The 16943-nt window shown below is 39.8% G+C and overlaps 1 protein-coding gene across 6 annotated transcripts in view; it reads right to left on the reverse strand.

Annotated features, from left to right (window-relative positions):
* Positions 1-210: 210 nt before the first annotated feature.
* Positions 211-16943, reverse strand: part of MYLK4 (myosin light chain kinase family member 4) — an 86405-nt gene continuing 69672 nt past the window's right edge. For 4 of the 6 annotated variants that reach the window (XM_065629579.1, XM_065629574.1, XM_065629573.1 and 1 more), the window contains 7 exons: positions 15844-15953; positions 14535-14676; positions 12122-12192; positions 11260-11388; positions 10587-10739; positions 10166-10238; positions 211-5332 (listed from right to left, as the gene is read on the reverse strand). In XM_065629579.1, the coding sequence (XP_065485651.1) occupies positions 5240-5332; positions 10166-10238; positions 10587-10739; positions 11260-11388; positions 12122-12192; positions 14535-14676; positions 15844-15953 (771 nt within the window). In that variant the 3' untranslated portion in view covers positions 211-5239. Of the gene's footprint in view, positions 5333-7554; positions 7631-10165; positions 10239-10586; positions 10740-11259; positions 11389-12121; positions 12193-14534; positions 14677-15843; positions 15954-16943 lie in introns of those variants that run through there. The other 2 variants (XM_065629578.1, XM_065629577.1) reach the window with 2 other exon arrangements.

The following is a 16943-nucleotide window of genomic DNA, read 5'->3' on the forward strand; positions in this document are numbered from 1 at the left end:
CTGCAGAGAGAGCTGAGGCTTTCTTACATGGGGCGAGTATAAGCTGTGAGCCTGAGCGAATCTTCAACCCACCTATGTTGTTTTCAATGGAAATTACTCTTTTTTTATCTTCATGTATCCAGAGACAGCAGTTGGGGAAAAGGCCATGTTTCTTTCTATTACTAGTGTAAATGACAAGCACATTAAATATAGCAAACAAGAACCCTGGAGTAAACAAAATCAGCATTTATTCCTCAGTCATCTTTTTACAAGATTGCTTTATGGTTTTCACAAAAGAACACATACCAGAGATATATGAGTTAAGCTACAAAACCAGATATGCAAGTCAAAGGGACAGGGTACATGAAAATCACGTGCTTCATAATTTAGTTCTCACACGCCTGTCATCTAAATTTAAGAGAGGTTGCTGTGGGGTACAAAAACTTTAGTTCTGCCACACCAAAATGTGATCACTAACTCTACAGAGATAGCTAAACAATGTATTTACAAATCATCATCTCTACCAGTATTCATCTAAGATTCAAAACAGGTAGGCAGTTTTTCAGCTACCAAGCCTTCATGGAAGGTGAAACAGCCTAATGTCCCTAAATGGTTTCATGCAGTGTTTAGTTTTATTCACACAAGACACAAGGACAAGTATCTATCGGTGACAAAAAAAGCAGTATGTGAAGATGCGGCATCATCCTGGAAGGAGTTTGGAGCATCAGTGCTCACTCGTTCATCACTGCTGTGGGTTTGACACTGACCAAAACTCCAATCATTCTTACACATTAAAAGTTCACAAGCTAAGAACTGCCCTGCTCACTGGTGGGGCCGGGGAAGAGGATGGGATGTTTTCAGGTCCCCATCAGCAGAGAAGAGCTGATGAACACCTGCCTTTCTCACAACTTCTGCTGGTGGGGGCCATTTTGCCGAAAGAGGCTGCCAGTGATTTGCAATGTCAGCATTAAATTGAAGATGCTAAAATACCTTGACTCTTACTGCAGCAATTTAACCACTGTGGAAAAACTGTATCTTGATTGAGATTCCTTAACTGATAAAAAACTAAGGTTCTTTTTATTTTTACTGGTCAAAGCTGGGGCAAAGTAGATTTTTTTTTTTTCTGGAGGGTGAGGGAAGAGAGCATTAAACTGGGCTCTTGTACTACTTACAACACAATAGGTGGACCAAGCACTCCCCGTATTTAATTCTGTGGAAGTACAGTTATTCCTGGTTGTAATCAAGTTATAACAGAATTTAGCTTAGATTTTAACTCTATGCCGCTTCTGACATTAGAAAAAACATGAGGGAAAAAAAAAAAAAAGAAGTAAAAGAAGTAGCTTCTGTTGTAACCTCCAGAGTGGATTATCACAGACTACCAGCTGCTTATGCTGTGAGGGTAGTCAGGGGAGTGACTGGCTGCAGGTGTTCACAAACAGGGATATGGTAGTATGGACATCTTTCTGCTGTAAAGGTTTTTACCCATTCCATAGCCTCCAGGATGTTCAACATGGAAAAGTGCTGGAAAGCTACTAGTGTCCCACCTTGAGCCAAACTAATTTGCTTCTAATTCTGATGCTAAAGTTAGACTACTCTAGTGTATCTTGGGCAAAACACTCAGGTTTTCTCTAGCTGAATGTCTCTGCTGCATCTATAGAAATGGGAATAACAGCATCCTAATTCTTACAAGCGCCAGGTAATAGCTGTCTTTCAGTGCCTGACAAGTAAAGTCGTATTTTTCTGATACAGTTACATCCCAGACCCTGGGAAAATCTGTCAGACTGCCTTCAACTTCCAGTGACTTCCTGCAGATCATTCCTGCAGAACAGCCCCTATATAAAATTACTGCCAGAGCTGCCTTTCTGAGCAGAAAGCCCTCTGCCTTTTTGCAGTCCAGCAGGGAGTCTGTGCACAAATCTGGGGTCAAATAACCACCTGGTATAAATCACTATGTTCCCACAACTCAGCCTTTAATTTTCACATGTCAGGATGTTGTACACAGACCAAATATTGCATCTTGACACTTTACCCCTTCCATCATGACTGATGTTTCTATACAGCTCTTGTACCTCCAGTCATCTCTGTCTGTCGGTGGGTATACAGCTAAATGGAGTAACAGCAGCTAGGTACAGTGCCTTTCACACTCAAACCTGCTCTCAAGCACATTAATTCAGTTTCCAAATGAAATCACGTAAACCAACGCACAACAAAAATTATAATAAGCAAATTCATATAGATGCTTATTAGAACCTAGTCGACTTACTATTATTACCTAGTAGAAAATAAATAATGGTGTGTCAAAACAATAATTTAATATAGCAGTCTCTAGCTATTAGTCATTACAGAACATACTTAAGGAAAACAGAACCAAAACCAAACTTGCACACACGCACACCCCCATCATGCAGCTCAAAGTGCAATGAGACAGAATTAGAAAGCCACTAAAAGCTGTGTCGAGTTATTATTTAACTAAAATTACAACAGCCAGAAAAGATACAAACTAACATCTCTGGAGACATTTTTCTTAAGCACACCACTATACATAGCAGTGATAATTACACAGCTGTGTAATTTTTTTTTTTTTACGCTTAATAACGATAATGACCTCGGTAGTTAGCCTCCTTTTTGACTCGGTGCTGCAGAGCTAGAGTCTATGGGGCAGTAACAAGAAGTACAGTTGGTATTTTCTCCTCCTTTGCTGGACACCTGCGGGCTCAGTCTTGTGCTTAACCCTGGGCACCAAATGGCACCTTCAGTCATTGTAGAGACTCATTCAGCCCAACCTTCTCCAACCGTCCTCACCTCAACCTCATCCCCCACTACAGGAGCTGCTCCAGGGTGAAACAGTGGGGCAGTTTAGAGATAAGACTCAAGAGTGTGACCATCATTGTCCATGTTAGTAAGAATGAAAGTTAAATCCCTTGAGTATATTAACACATTGCCCTGTTGCACAAGCAAAGGGCTAGCGAGGTGCCTCCTCCTCAAATCGTGCCTTCTGAAAGGACCTAGCCTCCCAAAACATGTGAGATGGGTCAAGCTTTTCCACCCTCCCTAGAAATTCTTGTGTGATATTTCCGACAGATGAACTCTGTGGATGTGCATAGCAGAGGCCACGGTCTCTTATGGCTCCTGGAGGATTTCTGGCTGACTCAGCACAACATACCCTAACACAGGGCTGATCTTTATGGCACTAAGCTCTCAATTACTACTCAGATATATATATATCCACAAATGATAAATCCTCTTAATTCAACTGAACAACAAAGCAGATAAATCTGTAGTCACACTGTTATTTTAGTATAGTTTAAAAGGTTCAAAATGACATGCAATTTATTAATACCCATGTAAAATCTACCACAGGAAAAACAAAACCCCCAACCCAATCCTCCAATACTGGCACTAAAGTGCATAATGAGATCCCATCATTCCAAAGTAGTCTGCTGCATTTTAGTCTGATCACTGAGTTATTTACTGTAAAAAACCCTACAATATCTTGAAGGCAGTCAGAAAAGGAGTGGGAACTCCAGCCCTAACAGAAAGGTAGCTTTTCTATTTATTTTGCACAGACAAACAGGTGACAAAAAATAAGCAGCCTGGTTTCTATCTAAAAGTCATAAGTTCGTTTTCTTGCTTTGAGACTGCTTAGTCTTTTCCCAGAGAAACTTCAGTTTCTGCTAGTCAGAGTTTACTTTGGTTAAGACTACAGATAAGGATTTGAAGGTGGCAGTACTCTACATGGTATCATAGTTTCATGGTGAGTCACTGTGTGATAGTAGTAATGGGTCTCATGTATTTGCAACAACTAGTACCACACATCAGTATTTCTTAGATTTCACAGCTGTAAGAAGCCCTGTTCATTTATGGGAGCAGTCTCAAGAAATAACTGCAATGGCTTTAAAACACTGGATCAAACTGGCTGTAAAGAATGTCATGGCCATGATGTCCTACTAACGGGCCCCCTTTATTTCAATATGAACACTATCCAGAAAGGACAGAGGTATGAAAAACAATTCATTGGGTGGTGATGAATAATACTGTTTTCTCTTTATGTTGATCCCCTTTAAAAAAAGACATAATTTAAATATAAATACAAATTAAATGTATAGATAAATATATAGACATAGCTATGTTAATATGTAGTTCGACCAAAACTAGATTAATAAAAAAAAATCTGAAGGCACTGCAATATGTCAGCATCACTGAATAAAATACTCACTATACTTTGCTTTTATGTAGTTCTGAAACCAAGCAGTCAGAAAGCCATGTACAGCAGGGAAGTCGTCTCATTATTTTAACCTCACAGCCTAGGCAACTAAGACTCAGATGTTCACCTAATGATGAGCCACATTCAAACAATCTCAGGTAAAGAATTCAGGTGTTCTGACTCCCACTTTTTTACCTAGTTAAGAGTCAGAAAGGCTTAGGTGCAAGATGAGAAAATTTTAGGAAAACAGGGGATTTGCATTTGGGCCTGTAACCCTGTAACCAGAGGTTATAATGAGCAGAGGACTGACTCTCCTCCTTGCGAATGGTTTTAATCAGTCCTATTAGCATTAAACAAATTAGCTGGTATAAAATCACCCTCTGTTAAAATAACTCTGAATTATACTTGCATATTGGAAAACAGAGTCTGCATGGGTACAAGTGAATGGTGCCTTGTTTTCTTTCTTATTTAATTAATCCAAGTGTATTTAAAGTGAACGGTAATTCATCAGTCTAAAAAATCCTCAAATGTATCATATCACAGTTGCAGCAAATTCATCTACATGCAAGGAAAGCCTCATTTCTCACTTCCACTGGTGTTACATTAACATGGCTTTAACTTTGGTTGAGCTAATCCTTAGCTCATTTTTGGTGTGACAGGAAAAACAAACTTCAAAACTTCTACATAAGGCAGCTTTAAATTGGTTGTCATTTTTTTTTTCTTAAATTGACTCCAGTGTCAAATCAACCTTGGCTACAGCTATAACAGTGACAGACTGCCTTTGGGGTTGAGATGAGAAACAGTCTATTTAACCTCATAATTTGAACCCTAGGGAGCCTTTGAGAAGTAAATGAGGAAGTAAGACAAGATAGAGAAAAGTTCATTATGAATCCAAGCTAATGTAGCACTCCCAGACATGGAGAACACCACGTTGCTCCAGAAGAAACAGCCTCCTGCAACCCAGAGAAACACTTTCCTTCTTTCAACAGCTGAACAGAGAAGCAGCAGCTCAGCAATGCTGGGACTCATCCTCCAGCTAAAATGCTGTTGGTCCATTTAGTAGAAGTCTCGGTCATGGCAGGGGGGTAAAGCACCAAGACTGCTGATATTTTCAAATCTCTTAGCAGCAGTAACCACACAGCAGCTTTTCTGCAAAATAAACAAAACAAGAATCCAGTTAATTCAGCAGTATACTTTTTTTTATTTGGTTAGGCATTCTAGGACAACCACATGGTGGTTTGTGCATAAGGAAAAGAAAGCAGTGCTGAAGGTTCTTGCAGCCACCTCATTTGTGACATGTTTTATACATATTAAAAAGACAAGGCCTCTTTGTTGAGTGCAGAAACGGTCCTGGAGGTCTCTCTTGAAATGCAGCTACTCTGCAGTCTTGCCTCTCTTGTCATACAGATCACAGCATGAAAAGGCATGCTGCAAACTTCTACCTTTATTTGTGTTACCACTGCAAGCATTTATAATGCCAGGTCTAAATCAACTGGCACTTGAGTGTATTATTTTGGGTTAAACGCGGTAACTCTACTACTTGCCTGATAAAAATAGCTAAAGGGAGTCTTTAAAAACAAAGCCCTGCTATGACTTTAGATCCACTCATTAAGTAAACTCAAACTCCAAAAAGAAAAACACACACAGAGGAAATAACACTGCAAAAGCCAAAACCAGGTTTTCCTGCAGGTTAGATCATGGGTAGGTTACTATGTTACAAAACTATAAAAAGTTTATTTAAAAATAATTTTGACTGCTGTTGGACAGTCAATTTATCTCAAAGTTGATCTTGGTTGTAATAGAAAATTGTGTAATATGGTGCTTCCTGCATTAGAGAGGGAGAATTTTCACCATTTGGTTGCTGTGCAGTGGTTGGCTTGAAGTGGGAAATACAGATAAAAACACCAGTCCTGTAATATTAATAGGTCAGCAAAACCTGTTTATAAAACAGCTACATTGAAGCACACAAGTGAGTGAACCAAAGCTTCGTGTAACCTGTCCCAGCACCAGTGAACTGAGGATGAACACTGAGGATCACAAAGAGGTACTCGTTCCCATGGGATTCCCACCACAGAAGCTGATGCTCAGACATTACCATATCAGGAAGTTATGTGGTTTCAGGGGGTAAGTACAACATAATAATGGTACCTTAGCCCTCACTGACCTCCAGTGTGCCATGGAAAGGCACACAAGTCCCTGAGGTAGCACATTTAAAGATCACAAACTTCTGTGTTACTACACTACACTGTATAAAATCTGTTCTAATCGTACTTAGTCAAAACAGAACAAAAATTTCAGCCTCTCACAATACTCCCTCTTTTACATGTTTCTGGAAAAAAACTGTGGCAAACAAAACCCAGTCACTTAGCCTACCAAGCAGATGATGGACGATGATAGCATTAAAAACTTGCTTGTGGTGAGAAGTGGACTACTTTTATTTTGGCATCTTGGTTGTTACTCATGATGCATGACTAAAAAGTGGTTTTACAGTGTGTGTGTTCTCAACCTCATTCACATCTTGACTCTCCACTGAGTTGTGGAGAGTCCCCAGAACCTTTGAGTGGTTCCCATGGTTCTTCAGTAGAGGCACCAACCTCAGTGGTAGTTGGTAAAAGGGGCTATGGGAATTGGTGTACTGGTTTATGGAGATACTGTATTGCCTGAGGTAGCCTGATTTCAAAGTGACTGAGTAAGCTTTGGTCAAAGACCAAAGAACGAACAAGAGGGGAGGCAACCAAGCCAGCCTGAGAACCACTAATGAAGTGTGCATTAACGAAAGGGGAAAGACAGGGAGCTAGAAAAAAAGGACAGAGAGAGATGGTCAGTCAAAATAGTTTGGGTTGCTACAGGTCAAAAGGGTAGAGAAGTGCCCTGTCAGAACTGGGTCCTCAAAAGCGTGGAGCAGCTTCTTGTTGGGGACACCTTGCTTTCATTCAGTTAGTGGAGCTGCCCTGAGGGTCTGGCCTGTGCCTCTACTAAAAAGTAATTACTTTTCATATTTCTACCCTTTTTAAACCATACTCCTAACCACAGCATGAAAACCTGAAAACTTTCAACACTGAAAAATTGTTGGGTGAAATCCTGCCCCATGAGAGCCAGTGGGAACATAACTATTCCCTCCAAATTGGCCAGGGTTTGCAGCACATATGGTTTCATATATACAATATTTTTTGCACATTGTTGTGACTTGGTGTAAGTGATAGGGCCAGTTTACATTTTGAATGCTTTCCAGACAACAGTGAGGATGGTGGTGGTGAATACAGTTTGGACTGTGCACTTTGGACTATGCAAGGTTTTTGGCCGCCCACTGATCCCTTCCGCAGGGGCTACGGTATTTATGTCTGAAGAAACACTTGGGACCTGAAACAAACCTTCTGTTTGGCAGCTCTTTCAGAGAGGTTATTGAGCTGCGGGTGCTTGGGACATACAGTCACTTTCAGACGCCTTCTAGAGGAAAAGAAAAACAGAAAAAAAAAAAAAAGAAAGATGCTATTATTGGAGCATTAATTGAAGATCAGTCACATCTTACCTCTAGTTGAAGTAATGGCAGAACACTCCAACATCAGCATGTTTAGTGAAGCTATTTTGCAAAGCACAAGAAGTATAAACAAAAAATACTAGGGGAGGAGCTACAAAGGGCAACATCAGTTGTAAGGTTTCTATTAGGGTAGGGTTTCCCCGGAAGAAAATTGGTGATAAGAAGCAGCACAGCAGGTAAGCAGCCTGTGTTCTTGCAGCATTTGGAAAAGAGAGCCTGTTCCCTAGGTTGCAGGAATCAGAGCTTCACCGGATTCCAATTGAAGAAGTCAAACTGTATCCAATGAAACCCTCTAAAATGATACTTAACCTTGACAAACTCTCTTATTTTTATTCTGTATGCACACTTATAAATCTTCTGATAATCTCATGGGCATTGCTGTTCTGGGAGATTATGAAGATTATAATGCATTTGATCGTTATTATTTCTGATTTCATAGTAATTATTGTTATCCTTACTCTGTATAACAGGAACACCTTGCAAGGACAGAGCCGTCAGGGCACTACGTGGTCCATCCTGCCCAGAACCAACACCACCTCATTAGCAGAGCTACTACTGCTTTATTACCATTGTAATTTTTGCTTTTATTTTAATAAGTTTATTTTGTTAATTAATAATATGGTCTCATAATTCTGAATGATAGATGTGGTTCAAAAAGGCACCTTGACACATATATCCTAGGCAACACAGCAGTCATTTTATTTAACATAGATGTGCTTTGCCTGCAAAGGAGGAAGAGAATGTTGCACTTGAAATACTGTAAAAAATCTGAAACCTGCTTAAAATTATCCCCTTATGAACCACTGAACAACAGAGTGGAGTCACTTAGAATGAGCCAACAGCAAGCTCATCAACAGTGTGACTCTTCCAAACTCACTGACTCCTTAACAGAGGAATAATCAAAATGATTTAAAATCTTGCTGATCCTCCAGCTCAGCCCAGCTGAATTGTTTGTGTGAACAAACAACTCCTCCTTTTGTGTTGGTCACTAAGCTGGCTATCCTCAAAAGGCAAGAAGGTAGTTAAGTACAAAGATATGCACTGGCTGAGGTTCCAAGCTCTGTTGGGAAAGGTATCCCTTGGGAAGAAATAGGATGAAATCTGACAGCACTCATGAGCAACTTCAGGAGAGTCTGAAAGCGCTTTCAAAGCAGGAAGCAGAATCATCCCCAGCTGGCAAACTCTTTTCATATGGTAATTCAGTGCTCATTTTGTAAATAGTCTCATTTTGCTAAGAAATCACAGCATGTTAGGGGTTGGAAGGAACCTCGAAAGATCATCTAGTCCAATCCCCCTGCCGGAGCAGGATCACCTAGATGAGGTTACACAGGAAGGCGTCCAGGCGGATTTTGAATGTCTCCAGAGAAGACGACTCCACAACCTCCCTGGGCAGCCTGTTCCAGTGCTCTGTTACCCTCACTGTGAAGAGTTTCTTCTCATATTTAAGTGGAATCTCCTGTGTTCCAGTTTGTACCCATTGCCTCTTGTCCTATCATTGGTTGTCACCGAGAAGAGCCTGGCTCCATCTTCGTGACACTCACCCTTTACATATTTATAAACATTAATGAGGTCACCCCTCAGTCTCCTCTTCTCCAAGCTAAAGAGACCCAGCTCCCTCAGCCTTTCCTCATAAGGGAGATGCTCCACTCCCTTCATCGTCTTTGTTGCCCTGCACTAGACTCTCTCCAGCAGGTCCCTGTCCTTCTTGAACTGAGGGGCCCAGAACTGGACACAATATTCCAGATGAGGTCTCACCAGGGCAGATTAGAGGGGAAGGAGAACCTCTCTCGATGTACTAACCACCCCCCTTTCTAATACACCCCAGGATGCCATTGGCCTTCTTGGCCACAAGGGCACAGTGCTGGCTCATGGTCATCCTGCTGTCCACCAGGACCCCCAGGTCCCTTTCCCCTACACTGCTCTCTAATAGGTCATTCCCCAACCTATACTGGAACCTGGGGTTGTTCCTGCCCAGATGCAAGACTCTACACTTGCCCTTGTTATATTTCGCTAAATATTACCCTGCCCAACTCTCCAGCCTGTCCAGGTCTCGCCGGATGGCAGCACAGCCTTCTGGTGTGTCAGCCACCCCTCTCAGCTTGGTGTCATCAGCAAACTTGCTGACAGTGTACTCCATTCCCTCATCCAAGTCGTTGATGAGTATATTGAATAGTACTGGTCCCAATGGATCCACTCAGCACCACACAGCAATTGCATGATCTTGTATTTCTTCCCAGATGTGCAAGAACTGATGAGCAAGTGTGAGCATGCAAATTGTAACAGCTAAAAAAAGCAAGGGAACACATGTGCCTCACAGTGGTAAGAAAGGCAGCAGCAAGGAAGACTCATAACAGTTAAGAAAAATGTCACAGCAAATAGTGATGTGGCAACATGACAAGGCAATAGCAGATCAACAATGCACAAGAATATTTGAATTTAAGGACCTGGAGTCTGTAGTGGAGCTTGTGGTCTGTTAACCAGGGGTGTTTTAAGGCAGCCGTTGCACTTATTCTCCAGCTGAAGGAAAACCAAAATGCTATTAAGTGTTTTTTTCTCAGAATCTTACAATTCAACAACTATCTCCTACAGGCCATGTGTTCTGCCATCATGCAATGCCATTATTTCAGGACACTATGCCAGATGGCATATGAAATAAGTTTTGCTTCACAGCAGAAATGCATTCAGGTAACTTCAGAGCATTTTATGGACACAAAGAATAACATCGACGAATTGGCATTATAATATTCTGTGTGGACATGAAAAACTTATCTAAGTCATGGTAGTTCTGCAGTGGAACAGCACAAGTGATCCAACTGTGACATGATGGCATGGAACACACATTTCAAAGATAGAGGGATTATATACCATTTTTCCTTGATGAGAAGCTTTGAGATGAAATCTTTGGCCTGATCAGAAACATCTCGAAATTCCTCATCTTCAAAATCCCAGCTACAGGACAGGATATTGTTGAGGGTCTCATTGTCATCATCACCCAAAAAAGGAGACAATCCACTGAGGCTAAAGTAAAAAAGAAATATGTTAAATCCTCCTTTTTCCCATCCTATACATGATCTCCAATGTGCCACCTATGATTGTTCTGTCACTCCTGCACATCTTGCAACATGTTACTGTCTAAGAAAGTCTCCAGACCATTCCCATTCTCTCTCCTGTTTACGTGTTTAAATAATCACACTTCTTTAACAAACCAAGCATTACTGTCTTTCATGGTAGGTCATAGTCACTAGACCTCTGACCACTCTTGCACATACTGACTGGGAACTTACTATACCAAGCAGTCTACCTTATTCTGGAAGTGTGATGCTCAAACACTCCTGAGAAATGTGCAATGAAACAAAGAAGAAAAGTTCATGGTTCCTGGAAAAGGGGAGAGACTACTGAATACAGATTTTGGAAAGAAGGCTATATTTTCTATTTTGGGTATAGATTTTGTCAGCCTTCCTGTATAACAACAAATTTGGATGACTGACACAGTTCAACTGAGAAATACCTTACAAAGCAGAGACTGAATTATACTTACAGCATGTAAGCAATGACTCCTACACTCCACATGTCTGTAGGAAAGGAGACAAACTCATAACTCACAACTTCGGGAGCAAGAAATTCTGGAGTCCCAAAGTTAACTCGAAGTTTTTCCCTGGGTTTATATCTAGGAAATGGAAACATTAACAGACAATATCAAGTATAGCTCTAACTGAAGTTGAATCATAAATTGTTTAGCACTTAGAGGGATTTCAGAAGCATACAGGAAATTCAGTAGGAAAACAAGGACAGACAGAGGTACAAAGTAAAAATAAGTATATCCGTACAGAGAATGAAAAAGGTTTGCATGCTTCAGGGTGAAACCCAACTGCTATGCAAAGACAGACATTCAGATTTCAAGGACTCCTCAGACCAGTTGTTATCATCCTTTTGGAACTTCTCCATACCATAGCTACAGAATTTTTAATCAATAAATACTCCACTGAGATTATGGTATCTAATTAAACTAGAAAGTGATATAGCATAAGATATATTGTAACAGTCTTTGATGGTTTCTTACACTCTTTTGAAGAATCTCCTAACATAGCAGACAAGAGACCAGATAAGATGCACCACTGGTTTTGTCCATTTTAGCTGTTCCGATCTACCGCTGTGCATGTTCAGTCAGAATCAACCCCCTTTCAACCTTCTGCTGGAAAAAAGGCTTCAGAATAAGTATTTTTTTACTCAGGTCCAAGCATTCCTTAATAAAAGATATCCCTGGGTAAAAGAGCCACATTAAATTTGTCCAAAGAAGAGTAGGAGAATATTTTGTATCTAATATGTCATTGTAGAGACATGATACTTTTTTTTCATTGTTTCCTAATTCATTTACGATTAGCAAGAACACATGCACCTACCTTCTTGCTAGTCCAAAATCAATGATTTTTATTTGATTTGCTGCTCGGTTCACACACAGGATATTCTCAGGCTGCCAAGAGAAACCAAGAAACACTTCAATGAGAAACAAGTATGAAAAACAGGGCTTTTATCAAACTGTAGGGAGAAAAACACTAAGCACCTTTTGCTTTCCTCCTTGTTCAGATTTCTCTACGTGGGTACTGCCCCTGCTATAGCATCACACAGCAGTTGGAGTCATGTGCTCTGTGCTTTACAACTACTTTTTCTTCGTGGCTTTTCAATTTGACATAGAACAGCAGTTCAGATAAAGAACTCATTACGGGGAGGGGGACAGAGAATGCAGACTTCCAAATGGGGTTTCAGGATGCTGGCTTTGTTATTTTACATACCTTAATAAGCTGACGCTAATTTAGAAAAAAAAAATGTTGTGCTTTGAAGTTTATCCTACAGCTTTAAGTTAGGAGTTCACAAATGTTCTGGCAGTAACTGTTTGATTGAACACCCATATATTAAGCCACTCACATTAACTTTATGCTTTTCTCAGATATTCTAGCGAAAGGTAGGATTCACAGGTTAAATGCCTTCAGATTTCCACAGGGTCAAATGCTGTTCTTCACTTCCCTGGCATGAATCCACTGACTTCCTAGAACTACTCCATATTCATACAGAAGGGACAGAGAACAGAATTCGGCCAATTGTCTTTGAAACATAAGTACTTAAAATAGTGTCTCATATTCACTGCCAACAGTTTTATAGCTGCTCCGTCCTGTTGCTCATTGATTCCTCTTTGAAACAAAACAGCCCTCAACACTTAAAACATTAGTTAACCTTTGTCACCATTACTAATTCATTTTACATGCAGGACTTTCAAACACCATAGGGCTTTTAAACACCATATGTCCATAGTTTCTGAGATCCAGGATGATTATGGTCAGGATTATTTTCTTTCAGTTTCAAGCTTTCTTCCCCAAACTCATCTGTTACTGACAGCAATCTATGAACAAGCAAAACAGAAGGGAGAAGCCATAGCTGGCAAGTACATGAAAAGAGGTCTCTAGGAAGAATTTCTTGGATTGTATATGTATCATTTTGTCAGCAGTTTGACCTCATATTAAAACTGTGCCACCTCCAAGAAATAATTAATGTGTCCCAAAGAACCATGCAAACTTCTTCTTGACAGGTTTCTAGGTAACTGGATGTTTATAAAGAAAAAAGTGAGCCTGGTCATTGATTAGCAACTGAAGCAGGTCCCAACAGGCATTTGCTCATTTGCTTAACCACTGCAATAATCTATATTCTAACAACATTAAAGACATACAATATTAACTCAGTTATTACAAGCCAAAAACAGCAGCCATAATAAAAATCTCACCAAAGAGAAAACTGTCTTGTGCACTTTTTGTTTCTTTTTGATTTGTTGCAAAGCTCAGGGATCACTAGGAAACTGTATAGCCAGTCATAAAACTAAAGACATCATCCTGTTTTATTCCTGCATGAAGCAGAAGTAAGAAACACGTCTATTATCTGATAAAAAACTTGAGTTAAGGGAGAAAGAGCCAGCTCAAATCTATGGCCTAATGAAAAATAGCTTTACAACAAATGTTTTCTAAGGGGTGACAGCTAAACATTAGCAGTCAACCAGAGTAAGAATGTGCAGTTGATGGATTTATTTCTAAAAAGAAGTGAGGCAACTTTTTGTGTATATAGTTGAATAGTCCAGATAACTAAGCAAGTACGTGGCAGAGAATCTGCCACCCTTTGCTGGGCTTTCAGCTGCACTAGAAGCGATTGCCTAGACCAACATAAATGTGCCATATTTGTTACAACATCCACTGACTATTTGTGTTTCCTTCTTTTCAGCAAGGACCTTTTAATGTATTTTCCCTTAAGCTGGCTATCTATTTATGTCTTTTCATGACCACAACAGTGCAGGATAGTCCTCAGAAAGATGTGCAGGGCTTCCACTGGTCCTGAATGACCCTTGAATTTAGTTCCACTCACTAATGCACTGGTTCCTCCATGGTAAAAGATGGGGATAATTGCTACCCCATGGCTGATGTGTAAAATAGAAATCTTGTGCAGTTGAATTAAATAATATTTGCACAATATCCTGAGATCCAAATATCAAAATTGAAAATAGAGAGATATTTGTGATCAGCTGCTGGCTTTCTGTTAAATCAAGCACTGTGAAGCTTGATGGCATATGAACACAATTCTAATCGAATTTACTTATTCCTTTAGTAATTTAACTGATCTCTCTGTGGTTAAAGTAAATATGCATTGGTCTAAGGAAAGCAGAATAAGGCCCATTGTTGTTTCTGCCATGGGAATCTGCTAAGCTGTATGGTCTACCGTTAAGAAAAAGAATTTCCACAGCTGTCATTACAAAAAACATACATCTCAATTCTCTACCTTGAGATCCAAATGAAGAATGTACATTTGGTGCATGTACTGAATTCCCTCGCAGATTTGCTTTATGAATGCAATAGTATCCATCTCTGTCAAATTGTAGTTTTCATCAATAATTCGGTCAAATAACTCTCCTCCTTCCACACTGATGAGAGAAAGATAATAAAGTGGTGACAAAGTCCAAATCCAATCCCATGCAGTTAGAGTAACACAGAACTTATACTATTGACTATTTTAATTATTCACAGTCAAGTTCAGTAGGTTGGGTCTACAATATGACATTGTACCCTGGGTTCTGATGCATAATGGCCTGAACTTCTTCAAGGTCTGAGAGTCCAGTCTCCTGTTCACTGACAGGTACAAAATCTTGAAATTTGAACCTTATGCTGCCTTGAGTCATCAATTTGTACCAGTGAAATTAAAGTCACATGGAAAACCAAGACAATATGTTGGTTGATCTGCATTTAAATCTGCAGTCTCCTCCCTCAGAAGGGCATGATCCAAAGTTTCAGTTTTAAACTGTCTAAAGTCAACAAAAATTACTCTTAATTTCTTATCACATTTCAGAATGCCTCCAGATTAACTATTCATAGCTACACAGACTTTTTGTGATACGCTAATCATGTAGACCAAATTCAGAGGACTATCTGAGAATGTCCAGAATAGCCAAACTCATGTAACTTTGAACCTTCTACCATGCCTTTCAATGTTTTAGTTATGCCCTTTTTGGCTTCCTTAAGACAACATCTCCTTAACTTGACTTTAAGGAACCTGGTTTGTGCCTAATTAGCCTTATAACCCAGCATAAAAAAAAGAAACAAAACAAAACAACCCAAAAAAAACCACACAAACAAAAACAAAAACAAACAAACAAAAACAAAAAACAAAACAGGTTTGTCCATTCAGGCATCCAGTATAAGGATTAGGCACAACGTCTACAGCTGGCTCCTCTTCGGTGTAAGATGTCTTCTTGTTTGCCTCACAGAACTCGAGATATTCTGAGAGGTCTGTTTCTTAGTTGACAAAAATTAAAAATTGAAATTAAAAGGAAGATATATAATATAGCTCTGTCTTCAAATAGTGCAGTGGCTTTACAGCACCAGGAATGTGGCACATCACTGGAAAAGATGCATAATAGCTGCATGGAAAAACTTTTAAATCCCTTTTTCTTTGTTGTTCCTGAGAACATCTTTCATATGTTCTTTCCACCTGTAAGAAGCTCTATTTCAAATTTCAGGACAAAATAAGAAGGAAATGGAAAATTCTAGTGAAAGTGGTAAACACAAAAAGGGAAAGAAAAGAACACACTTACTATTCCATGACTAGGACAATGTCATTTTTTGATTCAAAGGCATCATATAACTGGATGAGGTTCACATGATTCAGCTGGTTCATGACACTGATTTCATTCTTTACTTCATCCTGTAAAGAGCGTTGAGTATTGTTTCAGAAGCCTTTTTTCCAAGAAAGCTACATGAAACAGGACATAGTTTCAACCAGACATCTCTGTTATCTTCATACTTTCACTCGTGGCAACCAAACCCAGTTTTGCTTTGATTGTTCCTGCAGTGGTAGATGTCAAGGCTATAGGAGCTACCAGACTGAATTCAAAGCTCAGGTGAGGGAATGCTTCAGTAATAAGCTATTTAGAGGGAGAAGGAAGGGGAGAGCCTACATGGACAAGTGATGGGTTCACAAGGATGTAAAGAAAAGACAAGCAGAATAGGACTTGTATATCTGTAGGTATATAAACTCAAGCTGTGTAAGAAAAGTCCAGAAAAGTCCTCAAAACCTCGCTTTGCAGTCAGGGGAGAGAGACTGGTACTTCTATTACACAACTATTTTAGACATGCAGTTTAGGATGGGCTGAATCATTCTCTGGTGGTGCCAATCTATCTCCATTGACTGTAAGGACATTCTTGGTGATCAGCTTCACCACAGCTATACCTTAGCAAGCCCAGTTAGTTGAGATGAATCCCACACTTGAATGCCATTAATGACACTACTGACACACAAAGGACACTATGCATGTCTTTCCTGTGAAAGCAAGCCCCAGATGGCTGTAAGGTTTGCAAAACAGGCCAGACTAATTCTTCTTATCTGTATTTGTGTTGATTTCAGAAGCACAGATCATGCCTGTTACTGGCCTCCCTCACAGTCACATCAAGGCATTGCAGCAAAGGCTACAGTGTACTCAGGAGGAATATGCTATGTCACAGGCCTGTCAAATGTTTTTACTGTTAAACAAAACACTAATAGAATTAAGAGTGGAAAGCAAAAAAAGGAAAGCCAAAGAAACACGAAGAGCTGAAAAGAAAGTTAGAAAAATTAAGATTTAAAAAAAAAAAGGGAAAAAAGAAAGATAAAACCCCAGAAGATTACTTTGATATGTTACTAGAAGTTCTGTAGCAG

Source organism: Caloenas nicobarica, chromosome 2, assembly GCF_036013445.1.
Source record: "Caloenas nicobarica isolate bCalNic1 chromosome 2, bCalNic1.hap1, whole genome shotgun sequence".
In the NCBI taxonomy this organism is placed as follows: domain Eukaryota; kingdom Metazoa; phylum Chordata; class Aves; order Columbiformes; family Columbidae; genus Caloenas; species Caloenas nicobarica.